The sequence below is a fragment of the Gopherus flavomarginatus genome, chromosome 13, assembly GCF_025201925.1.
Source record: "Gopherus flavomarginatus isolate rGopFla2 chromosome 13, rGopFla2.mat.asm, whole genome shotgun sequence".
Taxonomy (NCBI): domain Eukaryota; kingdom Metazoa; phylum Chordata; order Testudines; family Testudinidae; genus Gopherus; species Gopherus flavomarginatus.
The window spans coordinates 2,889,086-2,909,252 of record NC_066629.1 but is presented as its reverse complement, the minus strand read 5'-3'; the positions used below and the strand labels follow the sequence as shown (position 1 = coordinate 2,909,252).

Here is a 20,167-nt window from a genome sequence, read left to right as displayed (position 1 = left end):
CCCATGAGGAAAAATTGAAAAACATGGGTTTGTTTAATATGGAGACTGAGAAGGGGACATAACAATTTTCAAATACATAAAAAGTTGTTACAAGAAGGAGGGAGAAAAATTATTCTCCTAACCTCTGAGAATAGAACAAGAAGCAATGGGCTTAAGTTGTGGCAAGCGTGGTTTAGGTTGGACATTAGGAAAAACTTCCTGTCAGGGTGGTAAAGCTCTGGAATAAATTGCCTAGGGAGGTTGTGCAATCTCCATCATTAGGGATTTTTAAGAGCAGGTTAGGCAAACACCTGTCAGGAATGGTCTGGGTAATAATTAGTCCTGCATGAGTGCAGGGGACCGAACTAGAAGATCTCCCAGGGTCATTTCCAGTCCTACAATTCTATGGTTTGATTTAATCAGCCATTTTGTTGCCGTGTCACTGAGTTTTGTGAGATCCGTTCGTAACTCTTCAGTCAGCTTTGGACTTAACAATCTTGGGTATTTTTATATTGTCTACAAACTTTGTCACTCGCTGTTTACCCCGTTCTCTGGATCATTTATGAATATATTGAACAGCACTGGTCCCAGTACAGATCCTTGAGGGACCCAGCAATTTACTTCTTTCCAATTTGAAAACTGGCCACTTATTTCTACCTTTTGTTTACTGTATTTTAATACTGATCTAGTAGTGGACCTTCCATCTTATTCCAGGACTGCTTAGTTTGCTTAAGAACCTTTTGGTGAGAGACCTTGTTAAAGACCTTCTGAAAGTCCAGGTATATCTGCGGGATCACCCTTGTCCTCATATTTGTTGACACCTTAAAATAATTTGACTAGATTGGATTCTGCATGATTTCCCTTTACAAAAGCCATTGACTATTCCTTAACATATCGTGTTCCTATATAGCAGAGGTAGTCAATAGGCGAATCAGGGGCCAAATCCAGACTGCCAGATGCTTTCAGTTGGACCCCAAAATCTTATTTACTCGTAATTATTGTTACTGCACTGTATTTTATTATTTTCTCTGGAGTCTGAATTTTGCCTACATCATGACCAAGATATTTGGACCTTGATAAAAAATAATTGACTACCATTGACCTATAGTAAAGAACACAATTGTCAGACACACAGTTTCAGCCAGTTTGCCTGATTGTGATATTAGACTTACCAGCCTGTAATTTCCAGTATTGCTTTGAGGCCTTTTTTTTTTTAAATCGGTATTATGTTAGCTACTTGCCAGACATCTAATGCAGAGGTTAATTTAAACAATAGGTTGTATACCACAGTCGTTACCCTGCAGTTTCATGTTTGAATTTCTTTAGAACTCGTGGGTGAATACCAGTCTGGTCCTGGTGACTTACTACACTTAAATTTATCAGTTTGTTCCAAAACCATCTTTACTGACACCTCAATCTGCTTCCTCAGATTTGTTACCTACAAAGAATGGCTGATGTATGGGAATCTCCCCCGTATTCTCTGCAGGGAGGACTGATGCTGTGGCCTTGTTTTCATTGAGTGCTTCTTTAGCACCTCGATCTCTAGTGCCCCACTGATTCTTTGGCAGACATCCTGCTTCTGATGTGCTTTAAAAAATTTGCTGTTAGTTTTTGTGTTTTACTAGTTGCTCTTCAAATTCTTTTTGGACTCCCTAATTATACTCTGACACTTGATTTGATGGGATTTGTTCCTTTCTGTTATATATCCATCTGTTGTATTTCAGTGATATGTTTGTATTACTGGGCTGAGCCAGTAATTAGGTTGCCTAACACTTTCCATATAAAAATTATTGTGGCCCTTTGTTTTTAGAAGCTCTAGCTGCTTCATGGGTTGCATGAAACCTTTGAAATACGGCAGGAGGAAAGTCCTTGGGCTGAAGAGCTGCCCGGTTTGTCCCATTACATTCAGTTCAGGTTTTGCTGAGAGATGCCTTTTTGAAAAAAGCCATTTCCCTTCTCTCACCTGTTCATTGCACTCTATATTGGGAATGCTGAAGAACTGTTAGAGCTGTTGCACAAGAAGAAGTGGGGAGAGAGAGATGGGCTTATGCCCAAACCCTGCAAATAGTTCTAATGAGCCAGCTGATTCACTTTGAGAGCTCCATGTGGGGTAAGAGCTGCCACACCGCCTGGTGGTACAAGAGAGGTAGGCTGGGTCCCCCTTGGGATAACAGCCTTCTACTTACCAGGTAATGTGGTAAGTCTTGTAGTTCAAAGGGGAGCAGTCTGAAAGTTCAGGGTTCACACCCAAGTATTGATGTATGATTTGGGTGAGGGAGGATCATTATAGTTGTGTGTAATAAGATTGGTTTATCTTTTTTCTTAAAAAGAAAAACCTAGGAAATTACCTAAGCATGTAAACAAATCTTATTTAGGTTGCAAAGACTGTCTTTGCCTGTGCAACCTTACTTTAGCCTCCGCGTGCATATGTATTTTGGCACAGTCTTAAATTATCTGACGACACACAGATTTTCACAGGGCCCCTGTTTCATTTCATGTGAATGGTAAATGCATTGAGTGAGTGACAAAATTATGGTTGCAGGGGGAACCAAAAATCTGCCATATCCTAACTTTGAGGTGCTTGACTTTTCAATGTAAATAACATAGTTTTTGTGGGTGTAATACTCAAGTAATCTATGGTGCTTTGGACTCTTTGGGAAGGACATGCACTATAAAAATGAAATATGTTATTTGCTTTTTTTTTTCTTTCAGTTTAAACCAAAGCCACTATTCTTGAAGTTGTTAAAATTTGCTGGTGCCCCAAAAGACACTTTAACAATGATAGAGGTAAATTATCGGAATTTCTCATTTGGAATGATTGAAAGCAATAAATATAAGTTTCACTCTTACAAGTTTATCATACTTATTAGTTGCCCCATAATGAAAGAAAAATAATGTGGTGTACTGGGTAAGGCATCGGTATGGAAGCTCGGAGGTGGTTCTGTTCCTGGCTTTGTCACAGTCTTGCTTTGTGACCTTGATCAAGTTACTTAACATCTATACCACCATTTCTCTGTTTGTAAAATGGAGTACCGTATATAGCTTTGAGAACTACAGATGAAACCTGCTATGTAAACTAGCATTTATTTATAACGCTGTTAATATTAATATGGAGTTGCAGGTGATGATTGAAAGGAGAATAGACTTTTTAGGGGGTTAAAATAGGTTGTTTTATATTGGTTTTATACTTTAAAGTTCTAAATATATTTAATATTCCAAACTTGACTTGCATTGTAGGTAATAATCTATCTTGGTCGATATATTATATCTAAACAATTATATGATGAAAAACAGCGGGATATTGTCCACTGTGCAGATGATCCTCTTGGAGATCTATTTGGGGAACCAAGCTTTTCGGTAAAAGAACCGAGGTAACATTTCATATTTTTTGTGCGAGAGATCCAGATAAAGCTTATGTAATACACTGAACATATGTTTTGGTTTGCAATTTGTTGCATATTTTATTTGATGAAGTCTTGATAGATGGAATTGTCAAAGTTGTACGCCCCCTGCCCAGGTGTCTGGTTTTTGAGAGGGAGGCCTGATTCAGCCCACACTGATATCTATAAGTGCCAGAGCTCAGAAACTACACAAACTTCTCAGGTTCAGTAACCTTGGGGGCTTCTGTCTACTTTGAAGAGAGATTCTTTCCTGCACCCCTTGAGGTAACAGCAATGTAATTTAGACATTATACAAGCACTTAAGCCTGTTCTCTTTCCATTATGAAACTCCTTATGCATGGGAGACTAAGCCCAAGTAAAGGGGGTTGCATACTCTCTTTTGTTTTTCTCCTGGCAGCTACACAACTCATCCGTGCAAAGTGACAGTGGTTGAAGATTTCCCTTTGCAGCAGGCTAAACTTTCTTCTTAAATAGGTTTTATTGCTGCAAAGCCAGTATGCATGACCTGGATCTTGCCACTGCCCTGAAAGTTGAAGATATTTTTCTCTGAATTAAACCCTGAAATAATGCTGTACAAATTCCATTAAAAATGCTTTGACTCATGATTAGAGATGGTCCAACTGCTGGCTAAGTGAGAAATGGCTTTTTGACAAAATTGAAAGGTTCAGAAGAAAATTTTTGATCTTGTTGAAATTTTTCATTTTTTGAAAAAAATTCAAAATTGAATTTTTCCCAACATTTTAGGAAAAAAGCATTTAAAGTTTCTTCAGTTTGTTTTGGTGGGGCGGAGGGGGAACACTTTCACTTTTTATACTCTTTTCTCCTTTTTACACTGGGGTGGTGAAAGAGAAGTGGAAAGTTTAAAAAAGCAAAACCCAAGTGTTGGTCCTATTTTCCCCACCAGAATAAAATGAAAACATCCGAAAATGCTGTGAAATTTTTGAGCAAACCAGAAACATTTTAATTTCTTTTGGCTTTTTCTTAAAATACACTTAGCTCTTTTCCTGTCAGCTCTGATCATGACCCCACAAAATAATCAGTGTTTTCAGCTTGGTCTTTCTGTCTTCTAGTTTGGCTAAACTTACCACAGCAAATAGGAACTTCTAATTTATAATGTATGAAATGTCTGTTTTGTCTCCTTTCAAGGAAAATATACTCAGTGGTTTTGAGAAACTTGATAGCAGTCAGTCAACAAGGTAAATTAGTGTTGAGAGAACCCCCCTTTTTTGAGGGGGAGGGTCTTTATTAATGCAAAAGTTCTGAAAGCTGTATTCACTTACTTTGTAGGCAATATTCAGTTAACTGGAGTCATTGATAGAGGTTGTAATTATTGTCCCTTTTCATAGCATTGTTGGAGGTGAATTGCATTTTTTACAAATAAAATGTTTTAAGATTATGGGTCTAGCGCAGCAAATGGGCTTGAACTTGTTCTCAGTAAAGTCAGTGGCCAAACTTTCATTGGATTCAGCGGAAACAGGATAAGGCATTCTGTGCCGACTTTGAGGCTGCTTTCTTTACATACTCAACTCATACTAAGAAACAGATTTAAAAACCAAAATATTCGAATATTGGTTCATCCTTAACTACCTGGTCTAGTTTGAGTTAACATTTCTCGTGTAATACTTGACATGATAAACAATAAAAGAAGCAGGGAAAAATTTTGTTATGAGTTTATTAAATACATATATAATTTCATAAAATAGACTATGGGCTATTTACATCTGCAAGAGAAGGATGGATAATACAGCTATGATGTAACTTACATTTAAGAAATGAGTGAAATGAAAGTTAAATATGGGGGTGATTTTTTTTTAAAAAGGCTCTTAAAACTACATTTATACTTGTAATCTGCTTGATTTTTCCAAAGTCTGGAGCACCTAACATCTCCACTGGCTTGAGTGGGTGCAGTTGGGTGCTCAGTACTCGAAAATCAGGCAAATGCCTATGTATAGACTTTTGGGCTTAACATTAGGCTCCTATTTTTGCAAATCTTGGCCAGAATAGCAAAGTGGAAGGATCTAAGATCAAATCTACTCAAATAAAGAGGGTATGTGCTTACTAGACTTTGTTCTAAATGGACACCTTTTGTTGTGAAAATAACTAGTTGTATTGTGTAGGTCAGGATCTGGTCTGAGAATGTAGTGTAGCTCAGGGTCCATTCTGACAGTGTACTTAGAACAATTATTTCTGTGTCTTAATAATACACTAGTGATTGTAAACATCTCTTGCAGAGCTTGATATCTGCTTTTGCAACCAGTGGATCTTGTATATGTTCTCTTGTAAGTGTTCCCTTGTAAATAGTGGTGTATCATCATGTTGCTATCTAGCTAAAAAGTGTGTTTTATTTATAAGAATATTTTCTCCCAACATTCTTTCATCTGCGAAAAATCCCCAAACACAGTTACGTTTCTTTTTTCTTATAATTGTGTATGTAATGTTCCAAAGAAAACCTTGAACATTTCTTCAGAGTATGAAGTGATTTTGTAAATGTTAAGTATCCTCTGAATTAAAGTTTAAAACAATATGTACAAATTATTTGCAGTATATTTTTCACTGCAGTCTTTTGAGCCTGCCGGGAATTCCTTTCTGACGCATTGCTTTATGTATTTTTCTTTTTCAGTGTGTATGGAAATAATCCCCTATCAGAGTGAGACCTGGGGCCAAACTGAACAAGGCAATGTTCCAAAGGTGATCTAACATACCCATTTTTTCAAGTTTCACAACTTGATTTGCTTTACCATTGAGATTTGGATGCAGTTGAAAGATGAAAATAAATTTCGTCCTATTCACATTAATACTCTGCTTACTTAGTGTTTTTGTTAAACAGGAATCCATGCAAGAGTTAGCTGACGAGGAGCAGACATCCCCAGATTTTGCTGCTAAACCAACTGCCTCTTCTAGGAGGGCGCTCGGTGAATCCGGTATTTGCACATTTATAATGCAGGATTTTCAACATGTGATACGTACGCCTAGAGCAAACTTGCATGTCACTCATCAGAGGGGTAGCCGTGTTAGTCTGGATCAGTAAAAGGAGCAAAGAATCCTGTGGCACCTTATAGACTAACAGATGTTTTGGAGCATGCGCTTTCGTGGGTGAATACCCACTTCGTCAGATGCATGTCACCCATGAAAGCTCATGCTCCAAAACGTCTGTTAGTCTATTAGGTGCCACAGGATTCTTTGCTGCTTTTACAGATCCAGACTAACACGGCTACCCCTCTGATGAGTGACATGCAAGTTTGCTCTAGAATACTCAAGGAGTTAATAGAAGAGGTATCTGAGCCTCTAGCTATTATCTTTGGGAAATCATGGGAGACGGGGGAGATTCCAGAAGACTGGAAGGGAGCAAATATAGTGCCCATCTATAAAAAGGGAAATAAAAACAACCCAGGAAACTACAGACCAGTTAAACTTCTGTGCCAGGGAAGATAATGGAGCAGATAATTAAAGAAATCATCTGCAAACACTTGGAAGGTGGTAAGGTGATAGGGAATAGCCAGCATGGATTTGTAAAGAACAAATCGTGTCAAACTAATCTGATAACGTTCTTTGATAGGATAATGAGCCTTGTGGATAAGGGAGAAGCGGTGGATGTGATATACCTAGACTTTAGTAAGGCATTTGATACGGTCTCGCATGATATTCTTATAGATAAACTAGGAAAGTACAATTTAGATGGGGCTACTATAAGGTGGGTGCATAACTGGCTGGATAACCGTACTCAGAGAGTAGTTGTTAATGGCTCCCAATCCTGCTGGAAAGGTATAACAAGTGGGGTTCCGCGGGGTCTGTTTTGGGACCGGTTCTGTTCAAAATCTTCATCAACGATTTAGATGTTGGCATAGAAAGTACGCTTATTAGGTTTGCGAACGATACCAAACTAGGAGGGATTGCAACTGCTTTGGAGGACAGGGTCAAAATTCAAAATGATCTGGACAAATTGGAGAAATGGTCTGAGGTAAACAGGATGAAGTTCAATAAAGATAAATGCAAAGTGCTCCACTTAGGAAGGAACAATCAGTTTCACACATACAGAATGGGAAGAGACTGTCTAGGAAGGAGTATGGCAGAAAGACATCTAGGGGTCATAGTAGACCACAAGCTTAATATGAGTCGACAGTGTGATACTGTTGCAAAAAAAGCAAATGTGATTCTGGGATGCATTAACAGGTGTGTTGTAAACAAGACACGAGAAGTCATTCTTCCGCTTTACTCTGTGCTGGTCAGGCCTCAGCTGGAGTATTGTGTCCAGTTCTGGGCACCGCATTTCAAGAAAGATGTGGAGAAATTGGAGAGGGTCCAGAGAAGAGCAACAAGAATGATTAAAGGTCTTGAGAACATGACCTATGAAGGAAGGCTGAAGGAATTGGGTTTGTTTAGTTTGGAAAAGAGAAGACTGAGAGGGGACATGATAGCAGTTTTCAGGTATCTAAAAGGGTGTCATCAGGAGGAGGGAGAAAACTTGTTCACCTTAGCTTCCAATGATAGAACAAGAAGCAATGGGCTTAAACTGCAGCAAGGGAGATTTAGGTTGGACATTAGGAAAAAGTTCCTAACTGTCAGAGTAGTTAAACACTGGAATAGATTGCCTAGGGAAGTTGTGGAATCTCCATCTCTGGAGATATTTAAGAGTAGGTTAGATAAATGTCTATAAGGGATGGTCTAGACAATATTTGGTCCTGCCATGAGGGCAGTGGACTGGACTCGATGACCTCTCGAAGTCCCTTCCAGTCCTGGAGTCTATGAGTCTATAAGGTGCCACAGGATTCTTTGCTGCTTTTGCATGTCACTGGCTCATGTCATTTTTTTGGGGGAGGAGTCCACATTTTCATGGTTTTCGCCATTGTGAAAGGTACCACATTAACAGCCCTGGAGAAAGAGCAGCTCTGCTAATCCATAGAATAGATACAATGTGGGTGTGTTCGAGCACTTCGTTGCTCGTGGTACAAATTCTCTGGAGACCACTCTTTCACACACCAGTGCCCTTTTATTTCCCAGTCTTTTCCCACCACCATGTATATACAATGCAATACCAGTCAGGTAGCCCCTAAGGGAACAGCTTGCTCTTACAGCAGCTGGGAGCAACAGGTCCTCACTTTCCTGTTCCTCCCTCCTACTTCCTTCCTGCCAGCTTTAGAGGCCTTCCTTTCAGCAGGCTCACAGGTGATTGCTCTCAGGCCGTTTAATGAGCCACACTCCGCCAGCTCCAGCCAGTTCCCCTTGATAGGAGCTATGCTAGCAGGTTGTGAGCTAACAGGGGCGGGTTCAGTGCCTCTTAAACCAGCACCCTGTTACACAAGGTAATAGCAATATAGACTTCCCCACATGTTTATACATCTCCTAGCACAGCAGTTTTCAATCTTCTTTTCATTTGTGGATCCCTACACATTTTTGACTGCACGTATAGATCCCTCTGGAAATCTTTGACATAGTTTGCTTACCCCTAGGGGTCTGTGGACCACAGGTTGAAAACCACTGTCCTAGCACACTGAGGCTCTGGTGAGCGACCAAGGCTTCTAGGTGCTATGATAATACATGTAATAACCTCACCAGCATGGGTCAGTCCTGATCTGCAAGGACTATTAGTCAGTTGATATGATAACTCAGTCTCCATGCCTGTTCAATCCTCTGCCTTTATACTGATGTCACCAACAAGGGTATCAGCGGTGTTTTCTTTGTGATGTGGACATCTTTTCACACCCAGCCCTGAGACTATCAAACTAATGTCCGGTAACTCTTCAGACAGCCCCCAGATGATAACTTTTGGCAGGGAAAGCAGGGGGCAATAGTAGTCTTGGCACATCGGGTAGCAGCTCCCAAAGGGGTTTCTGTGATCCAACCCGTCACAGTGGCCCTGGCTGCTGACTGCCACGAGATTGCCGCTGTCTCCACTTCTAGATTGAGTAATGTGGCTTATGCCAATGAAATGAGAGATTTGGTAGATAAGGGGGTGCGGGGGAAAGGCACTGGAAACTTTGAAGGGATGTGTGATGTAGTTACTCAGGAACAATTCCTGAATATGTGCAGTGATGATGTAAAACAGTATTGTGGGCCAAAAAGGTGGATGCAGTGGGTGAATTAGCTGGGCTTCCAGACTCTTATGAGCAAGCACAAGCTGCAGTCAGACATAAAGCACTGGCAGAGGGGTCCAGGGTTGGGGGGAAGCAGAATCACCGTTTTGCCCCTGGGAAGGAGGAGGCTGGGCGGTCACCTCCCCATTCCCCTGGTACTGGTCCCAAATTTCCTGTGCGAGCAGAGGAGGCCAAGAGGTGCTAGCATTGTAAGTCCACTGAGCACCTGAGGACTAAGTGTCCCGTGCTGAGTGGGAACAAGGAGCAAGTAACACATGAAGCTGCTGCTTCTCAGAGCCCAGCTGCTGCCTCTCTCCACACAGGATTTGTAAAGCTTGCTTCCACACAACCAGGCAATGAGCTTATGCACGCTGTTAAATTGAATGGTGAAGTGCTTCTGGGATTGAGGTACATGGGTGCTGAGATTCCCGTGATCAGGAGGGACCTGATCCAGGAGAAGGATTCGTTGCCAGGTAAAATGGCAGAATTAGAGCTGGTTGGGGGTTACAAAGTCCTTGCAGCTTTAGCTAACGTACACACACAAACTCGGGATTTGCAGGCTGAACTGACTGTTGCAACAGTGGCACACAATTTTGCACCGTTTCTACTTGGGAATGATTTCTTCAGTGTGGCAGAATCTGTCCCAGGCTTGTTTAGCAGGGAGCAGGAATCTTGTGCTAACAGCCCCGGGGTGTGGGGGGGTGTTGAAGTCACAGGGACTGCTGGGGGAATAGGAGAGTGTCTCTTAGGTTCCTATGCAGCAGTAAAGGATGCAGCTTTGGGGGCAAGAATGGTTATGACCAGTTCCTGCAGCCCAAGGGCTCCAGGCAAGTTCCAGAGGGAGGGGCTGGACAAAGCCAGCTCCTGTCCCATAATCATCTCCCCCGGAGGAGGGGGATGTATCACCTTGTAACAGAGGGGCCATTCTGGCTGCTGACTGCCAGGAAGTTGCAGGTCAGCAGCGGGCAGGGCCTGCCCTGGGGTGCACAGAGACATATGTCCCGAAGGTGGAAGTTGGGGTCCTAGTGACCATTGCGGTGGGAACAGACCCCAAGAACTCTGTAGCTGGGTACCAGACGAACCCGAGTGAAAGGGGGAGGGGGATTTTGCTGGCCAGTGAAAGGTCTCCCATGGCTGGTAGCTGTGAACCCACAGCTGGAGCAGGGTCACCTGTCCTTTTGGAGGACACAGGGGTGTCTGACCCAAACAGGAGCCCAGAGGGAAACGGGGGGCAGAGAGTCGCCCACCTTTTGTAGGGAGGGACTTTCCCAGAAGGAGGATGAAAAGTCTGCATTTCAAATGACAGCCCCCTCTCCTGTGGATCAGGCTTTAAGGGAAACGGGGGGTCAGGTCTCCTAGGGTGGGGAGGTCCATCCAGCTGATCTGTTAGGAACAGGAATTGGGGTGCCCAAAGGGGTCCAGAGCACCCCATTGAAAAATGTTGTTCTTGCTACACTTGTGAGGGGCTGAGAACAGGCATGGTTGCAGTGCACCCTTTCCTGGCCAACGCCCCAAACACAGGCCTGAATTAGAATCCTTCCCAAAGAGGCAGAAGAATCTGCATCAGAGTGCGTACCAGAGGGCACAGAGAACTGGGAAAATGCAACAGACGCTAAACAAGTCATATTGAGTGAACGAAGCCTGTCCAGCGTAGATTTGCTGTTAACCTTGTGTCTTTTGCTAATTCACCTATGAGATAAAACAAAGGAATTCATACTTCATAAGGCCTTTTACGATGTGAGACGTACCTGATTTGTGGAAGAAACTGTTGTACATGCTAGGGATGGTGACAAGACAGCCCCACAAGCATGATCCTTTTCAGCCTATACCTGTAAACAGACTGGAAGCTTGGCACAGCAGCAAAAGCACAACAGGCCCATGTTGCTGTGTAGAAGAGGAAACTGAGGCACACCGCCTCATGGCATTGGTGTCTAAATACCAAGACACCAACACTTTAACAGATACTACTGTCTGCGTTCTGTTAGCAATATTACACCCCGATCTGTTTTCAGGCCTCTGGGGACCAGGAACCCCAAAACTAGCTAGAACCCCTAGGAATGACATCGTATGGATTCAAGGTACTGAAAAGGAGTGTGACCAAAGGCAAACAGGAATTTTACAGGTATTGCCTTCACCATGGACAGCGTCCAAGTCTCTGGCAGTAAACTCGGGGAGGGTGTGACGGTACCTCCCGTGAGGCTTTATGGGAATATGACATAACTGGAATATGTTTTGTGCTGCCTGTGCCATGTAATATATCTCTGTAAAGGTTATAGTCTGCTATATCTAGTCATCCTATTTGTACACACATATCATTCTATACTTGAGGTTAAGAATATTGGCTGTATACTTGCTAGATTTCTATGTAAGCTTTGTGAGGCATTTGGTCAGATCCTTTCGGAAGGAATTCACAAGGTTAAGTACCCAATCAGGAAGCACTCGGGGAACAGTGCATCTTGTAATGCTCCAGTCCACATAAGAAGTCTTCCTGGAGCCATACAGGATACCATGTGGACAATGGCTTCTGCCTGTAGAAACTGTAGACTGTGAGTCATGCATGGACATGTGACTGGCCCATGTGACTCCAGAACGCCATCTTGGAGCTGGACTTTGCGTAGGAGAGAGGAGGGGGTCTCCACCCACAAGAGAAAGTCCGTGGGAGACCCCACCACCTCCCAGGATACTTGGAAGAAACTGGAACAAGGGGTAGGGAGCATTCTGGAACCGGTGAGGATCTTATCTGTATTCAGCGGCAAAGAGTTCTGTGGCACCTGATACACTAACAAACGAATTGGAGCGTGGGCTTTCGTGGGTGAATACCCACTTCGTCAGATGCTCGAAAGCTCATGCTCCAGCCCATTTGTTAGTCTATAAGGTGCCACAGAAATCTTTGTCGCTTTTACAGATCCAAACTAACACGGCTACCCCTCTGATATCTGTATTCAGTTTGATTAGACATAGGTTTGCCCATTTTATTTTGTTTTGCTTGGTGACTTACTTTGTTCTGTCTGTTACTACTTGGAACCACTTAAATCATACTTTCAGCATTTAATAAAATCACTTTTTTACTTATTAATTAACCCAGAGTATGTATTAATACCTGGGGGAGCAAACAGCTGTGCATATTGCTCTACCAGTGTTATAGAGGGAGAACAGTTGATGAGTTTACCCTGTATAAGCTTCATACAGAGTAAAACAGATTTATTTGGGTTTAGACCCCATTGGGAGCTGGGCATCTGAGTGTTAAAGGCAAGCACACTTCTGTGAGCTGCTTTCAGGTCAATCTGCAGCTTTGGGGCAAGTAATTCAGACCCTGAGTCTGTGTTGGAGCAGACAGGAGTGTCTGGCTCAGCAAGACAGAGTGCTGGGGCCCCGAGCTGGCGAGGAAGGCAGGGATAGAAATGCTTTTGGCACATCGAGTGGCAGCTCCCAAGAGGGTTTCTGTGATCCAACCCGTCACACTATGATTTTATATTGTGTTTTCCTGTGTTCAGTAATATTTTGTTCAGTTGCTTGATCTATGTAAGGTATTTTTAATACGCTTAAAGAACAGAAGTACATGTGGCACCTTAGAGATTAACAAATTGATTTGAGAATAAGCTTTCGTGGGCTAAAACCCACTTCATCAGCTGCTACTCTGAAATCAGATATGCTTATATTTGTATTATTTAGGCTGCTGTCATCCTAGCCTATCGTAAAACTGTACTGCATTTCTAAGCCATTCACACTACATTCAAAGAACTCTTTAATGTTGTCATAAACAGATAGCTAAGGGTTAATGTCTCTTTCACCTGGAAAGGGGTAACAAACAACACCTGACCAGAGGACCAATCAGGAAACAAGACTTTTTCAAATCTGGGTGGAGGGAAGTTTTGGGTGTGAGTCTTTTGTTCTTGGTCTGTTCTCTCTCTCGGCTCTGAGAGTGACCACAGGAATCTCCAGGCTTTCTAATCTTCTGTTTCCAAGTTGTAAGTACAAGGATAGTAAGACAATAGGTTTATATTGGTTTTTTTTTGTATTTACATGTGTGTAGTTGCTGGAGTGTATTCTTTTTGGATAAGGGTGTTTATTCATTTTTCTTTTAAGCAATTGACCCTGTATATTGCCACCTTGATACAGAGACCCTTTTATGTCCTTTTTCATTCTTTTTATATAAAGCTTTCTTTTTAAGACCTGTTTGAGTGTTTTTCACGGGTTAAGGCTAAGAAACGAAGGGAGGGGGAAAATCTCTTTGTGTTAGATTTACTAATCCTGACTTTGCATACCCTCTGGGTGAGGGGGGAGAGAGATTAGATTTCTCGATACTTGTGTTTCAAGGACTTGAAGCAGGGAGTATCCTAGGGTCCCCAGGGTGGGGAAATCTGGGAGGAGGTAAAGAGGGTGGAATCCCTTTGTTTAGGCTCACGGAGCTTGAATCTGTATATCTCTCCAGGAACCCAGGGAGGGAGCACCTGGAGGGGAGGAGGGGGAAGGGAAATGGTTTATTCCCCTTTGTTGTGAGACTCAAAGAATCTGAGTCTTGGGGTCCCCCAGGGAAGGTTTTGGGGAGACCAGAGTGAGCCAGGCACTGGAATCTTCTGGCTGGTGGCAGCGATATCAGATCTAAGCTGGTAATTAAGCTTTGGAGGTCTCATGCTAGCTTCTCATGTTCTGAACTCTAAGGTTCAGATCTGAGTAGGAGAGTTAGGACAAATGTTGTAACTCAAACTGGTGAAAGGATGAAAATTCACAGAGTAACCAGGTGTTCTGTTGTGCCTGCTTATTGCCAGCTTAATTATTAACTCGGGTTTGCATCCATGTGTCAGTTTATTACAGCCTTAAAATTCTTTTAATATCGTGTTTTTATGTACAGTGTTTTTTTAGTTTGTTGGAAATCTTCTGTCACTGAGTCCTCAGGGCGATGCTCTGGAACTGCTGCCTATGAAACCAGTTAGGACTCTGGTGAAGTCTCCTCTCTCTGAGCTTCCACCTCCCTGGGTCTGACCTTGGAGCATTCAGCATATGCCCCTCCGTGTGCTTCCCACAGCGAATCTGCCTCTTGGGATCCTGGGATGGCAGAGGGTCCTGCACCCCCACTTCGCAGTCAGACGTGACTCTTAGCCAGCCAGTAAAACAGAAGTTTATTCGATGACAGGAACACGGTCTAAAACAGAGCTTGTAGGTACAGAGGACAGGACCCCTCAGTCGGGTCCATTCTGAGGGGCAGTGAGTCAGACACCCACGTCTGCACTCAGTCCTTGTCCCCAGCCAGCTCCAAATGGAGAAACCCTCCAGCCCCCTCCTCCTCTGGGATTTTTCCTTTCCCGGACCAGGAGGCCACCTGATTCCTTTGTTCTCCAACATCTTTAGCTACCTCATTGCAGGGGGGAAGGGCCCCAGTCATTAGTTGACTGGGGCCCTTCCCCCCTGCAATGAGATAGCTAAAGGAGACAGAGTTTTGGCCATTTGTGTGCACTGGCCCTTTGCTCTGCAACAATTACACCCCCTTATCCCACCACCTAGAGACTTAAGAAATGCATTGGGGAAACTGAGGCACCCCCTCAGTATTCAGAGGAAACATTAAGAACAGTTCCACTTCATCACATCTTCCCTTGAAGCATTATGCTCATTACATTGGGATGGTAAGATGTCCACTGTGGAAACATTGTTTTAAGCTGTAAATGTTTAGAAACTATGTGTTGGCATGTTATCGGTACCTCATGGAGAGATGACAACTTAATGAGGATAACGATGGACAGGAGCAATGGTTGTGCCTGGGGGCATCTAAGTTTGAAGGTTTGGGTTCTCAGGGTGCAAAAAGAAAAGAGAGAGATTGAGACAAGAAGCATCAAGGGAAAGTAAGAGGAGTCACAAAGTATGTACAAGTGGTGGTGTTTTTTTTCTTTTAAAATGAAAGTTGCCAGGCTTAGAGGCAATGAGGGGGATTTTTCAAATTTTTGTTTACAGTGCAAAGAAAGGATTGGGCATTAGAGTGAGTTTGGAATAAGACACTGTGACAGACCCAGGCCAGTCTGGTAGAGGGCAAATATACTAGTCACTGGCTGAGTAGTTTTCTGTTCTCTGAGTGACTAGAGCAGGGGCTGCATTAGAGTAATCAGGAACCTGCTAGAACCAATTAAGACAGACAGGCTGACTAGAACACCTGCAGCCAATAAAGGCAGGCTAATCAGGGCACCTGGGTTTAAAAAAGAGCTCACTCCAGTCAGGGAGGGGGAGCCAGAGGAGAGGAAGTGCGTGTGAGGAGCTGGGAGCAAGAGGCACAAGGAGCTGAGAGTGAGAGAATGCACTGCAGAAGGACTAAGGAGTACAAGCGTTATCAGACACCAGGAGGAAGGTCCTGTGGTGAGGAGAAAGAGGTGTTTGGAGGAGGCCATGGGGAAGTAGCCCAGGGAGTTGTAGCTGTCATGCAGCTGTTACAAGAGGCACTATAGACAGCTGCAATCCACAGAGCCCTGGGCTGGAACCCGGAGTAGAGGGCAGGCCCGGGTTCCCCCCACACCTCCCAACTCCTGATCAGACACAGGAGGAGCTGACCCAAACTGTGGGTTCCACCAAAGGGAAAGATCACTGAGGTGAGCAAATCCGCCAATAAGCACGGGACCCACCAAGGTAGAGGAGGAACTTGGTCACAACACCTGGAGGCGGCCGCAGCCTCTGCTGAATGGTCACTGAACCAATCTGCCAACCCTGGTAGGGAATTTCACTCCACTGCATTTATTACACACTGACTTGGCAGCTGCTTTTTAAGTCTTTGTCAAGTTCTTTTATAATGCCTTTTCTTAATGTTGGTAGAGTTGAATTTTGATACATTTATCCTCAAAATGCTGATTCCCTACTCCCTCCCTGCATGCTACCGGAGTCCAAAATGTCAGAAACATCCAAAAAGCAGTATTTTTGAGTTCTTCAGCTTAAAACAGTGTTTCCACAGTTGACATCTTGAGCATCATGTTTTAGCCTTGAAGGAATTTTTAGTGTGGACTTTTATATGTCCACAAATTGCGGTTGTAATAGAAATTCTGATACCAGTAAGTATACCGTTGCATGCAAAGCTAAAATAAAATCCTTGATTTCCACAGGTGGCCAGGAGTTCATTCTTATGATTCCTTAATCATGGTATCTACTGCCTGGGGAAATTACCATTCATCTATCTTAATGATGGGGCAGTCAATGAAAAACAACCTCAGAAATGTCAGTCTTTTGCCCATTTTACACCATTTTCTTTTAGGAATACAGCAAGAATTTGTTTCATTTTCTTTTTAAAATAGGTCAGGTGCCTTTATTCCATTTACCATTTGGAAAAGCCCTAAATAATTATAATGAAGTTCTGAATAAGTAACTCCAGTTTAAACATCTACTAAAATGCATGTAACATTGTACGCTCCATAAAATGCCTTTGGACTAATACGCTTTTTCTCTCTGACACAGAAGAAAGTCCTTCAGATGGACAATCTAGTGAAGAAAGACAACGGCATAATTCAGCCAGCATTTCGGTCACATGTGATGAAAGCCTTTCTCAGGGTGTTACAAGTGAGCTATCCCGTGAAGGAAGCGACAGCGGCCACTCACTAGACTCTGCAGGTTCTGTAAGCAAGATGTACTTTTAATTATGTTGAGTTCTCAGACATGCATCTTGGCTATCACATTAATATTTGAAACAAATAATGGTTCTAGTGATAGAGAACCCGAATGTTGTATTTTATGTGGCTTGGATCACAAAACTTAAGAAATGGAATTTTCTTAACTCTTCATTATGAATATTCAGATAAGGAAGCAAAACCAATGAATTCTTAGCCCTTGGTACAGTAGAAAAGTTGTGCCTCTGAATTGTGTATGAATATCTGTATTCCCAGCGCGAGTACGTTTAGTGGTTAGAGTAAGTTATTTACACGTGTTTCAGTTTCCAATCTGTAAAATGGGGGTTAATATTTACATGCCTTTGTTAAAGCATTTTGAGATTTGATGAAAGATGCTGTAACTATTATAACATTTCAGTCCGCAGAAGTGAAATATTTGTTGTTAAATTCATGCAAAATAGCGTCTGCTTTTTGTATATTTTAAATGTTAGTAAAAGTAAGTTCAAACTTCACTTGTGTTGTATTTCAACATACTAGTTTCGGAGCCAGTTCCAATGTTCTTTACATTCATTTAAAAATATCTGTAAAGGTTTTATAAGTACAATAATATATTTCTAAATTGTGCAACTGCAGCAGAAGTCCCAGCATCTTGATTGGTATGAGGTATTTGGCTGACACATGACTATTATCTCTGGCCAGCAGCCATTTAAACAATGTTTCTCTTTACTGGTATGTTTAAATACACATGTGGCAGGAGGAGACATAAGAATGTATTAATGAAGTGAAATATATTCTCTCCCTTGCCCGTTTTATTCTGGATCTTCATGCCAGTTCATGAAACAAAAACTCTGATGTTTGATTTGACCAGGATTGTGTTTCAGACCAGTTCAGTGTTGAGTATGAAGTTGAGTCCATTTCTTCCGAAGATTATAGCCATAATGAAGAAGGAGAAGAGTTCACAGATGAAGATGATGAGGCATGTATATTTCTTCCCCCCCATCTGAACTGTTATAGCAGAAGCATTTTGTTGGAATGCAATATGAAATATTTCCATAATCATCTTTCATGACTGTATGTGCTGTATGGCAAATATCTACTGCCATTCTTTATACTGAGTTTTCTGAGTTTTATACTGAGGGTAACAACCTTCCTGTATACAGTACTATAACATCCCTCCTGGCCAGAGGCACAGAATCCTTTTACTTGTCAAGGGTTAAGAAGCTCAGGTAACCTGGCTGGCACCTGACCAAAAGGACCAATAAGGGGACAAGATATTTTCATTCTAGGGGAGGAGGCTTTGTCTGTTCTGGGTGCTTGCCAGAGACAGATGAAGAAAGCAAGTAGTCTAACTCCATTGGAATTAGTAAGTACTAGCCAGGGAATGCATTAGCTTTTGTTTTGCCTTGTGATTTTCTCTGTGCTGAGAGGAAGGTGTATTCCTGGTTTTCTTTTTGTAACTTTAAAGTTTTGCCCAGAGGGAAATCCTCTGTGTTTTGAATCTGGTTGCCCTGTGAGATTAGCTTCCATTCTAATTTTACAGAGGTGCTGCTTTTACCATTTTTCTTTCTAAGAAAGTTCTGTTTTTTTAAGAATCTAATTGGGTTTTTAAGTGTCCTAAAAACCCCAGGTTGGTCTGTGCTCATCTTGTTTGTTTATTCTCAAGCCTCCCCAAGTAAGGGGGTATAGGGCTTGGGGGGATATTTGGGGAGAGGAGGAACTCCAAGTGGTCCTTTCCCTGAGTTTTGTCTAATCACTTGGTGGCCGGCAGCATTTACCTAATCCAAGGTACAAGGGAGAATTTGTGCCTTGGGGAGTTTTTAAGCTAAGCTAGTAGAAATAAGCTTAGGGAGTCTTTCACATGAGTCCCCACATCTGTACCATAGAGTGGGGAGGGAACCCTGACAGTTGTTTTTTTTAATAAATTGTTTTAAATTAAAAAACAAGTAAAAGGAAGTTGAAATACATTTTCTTCCATCAGGTATGTCCAATGATGATTGATCAGAGTGAAGAGAGTGATGCTGATTCAGTTGATGAAGATCCTGAAATTTCACTGGCCGTGAGTAAATTCTTGGTTCATAAAAAATCACAAGTCTGTGAGATGAAAGACCAAGACCTGTATCATGAATGAATTCAGTGGATATTGACCAATTTTGTTTACAAGTATTGAGTAAATACTTTAGCAATAACATAAAGAAACTATAATCTCCTTTAATTTTTTTCAGTAATAGTAGGAATGAAAATAGTTTAACTTTTTAACTTTGAATACACTAAAGGATTGTTGGAAGTGCACTAAATGCAATGAAATGAACCCTCCCTTTCCACAGCATTCCCCCAAATGCTGTTCTCTTCATGAGCACTGGCTTCCTGATGGACAGAGTGACCTATCTGAAAAGCGAAAATTGGAAAGTTCCACACAGCTAGAGCGTGAAGAGGGTTTTGATGTTCCCGACTGTAAGAAAGTGAAAGTGAATGAAGATAAAGAACTGAGTGTTGAAGACAGTAAAGATACAACAGCACGACCTTCTGAATCCAAGGAAAGTGAAGAATACTCTCAGCCATCTACATCTAGGAGTCTCTTTTGTAGCAGCCAAGAGGATTGCAAAGAACCTGAGAAAAAAGAGACAGAAGACACAGAGGATAGTGTGGAATGCAGCCTACCCCCTTCCAGCACAGAGCCCTGTGTCATATGTCAGAGCAGACCTAAAAATGGCTGCATAGTTCATGGCAAGACAGGACATCTTATGTTGTGTTTTACTTGTGCAAGGAAACTGCAGAAGCGGGATAAACCCTGTCCGGTCTGCAGAGAGCCAATTCAGATGATTGTGCTAATTTACTTTAATTAGAAGGAACTTCGGCATAACTATGCAACAAAGCTTCAGCAGACCTTCCACGCAGGCTTCATTACAAGCTTCCCTAGACTTGTACAGTTAAGAGAGTAAGAAGCTATTTTTGTATGTTTAACTAAAGATGTGTTTGGGGTGTTTTCTTCTTTCTTTTGATGTAGCGAAAAGTTGATCTTAAAAAAATAGCACTGAAATCGATAGTTTTCTTCATTCAGTATTTGGGGGGATATTAAAATACCCAAATTCCTGAAACTTTATTTCCATGTTAGGGGATCTAGCCCATCAAGATTTGCACATCA

General features: G+C 42.1%; 1 protein-coding gene across 1 annotated transcript; it reads left to right on the top strand.

Moving 5' to 3' along the window:
- The first annotated feature begins 1,814 nt into the window (after window positions 1–1,814).
- LOC127033527 (E3 ubiquitin-protein ligase Mdm2-like) lies at window positions 1,815–19,868 on the top strand. The gene is given in 10 exon segments (XM_050921473.1): window positions 1,815–1,868; window positions 2,692–2,766; window positions 3,217–3,350; window positions 4,527–4,576; window positions 6,001–6,068; window positions 6,208–6,301; window positions 16,877–17,042; window positions 17,842–18,001; window positions 19,004–19,081; window positions 19,299–19,868. Coding segments are annotated over 10 exon segments (1,449 nt in total).
- Window positions 19,869–20,167: the final 299 nt, after the last annotated feature.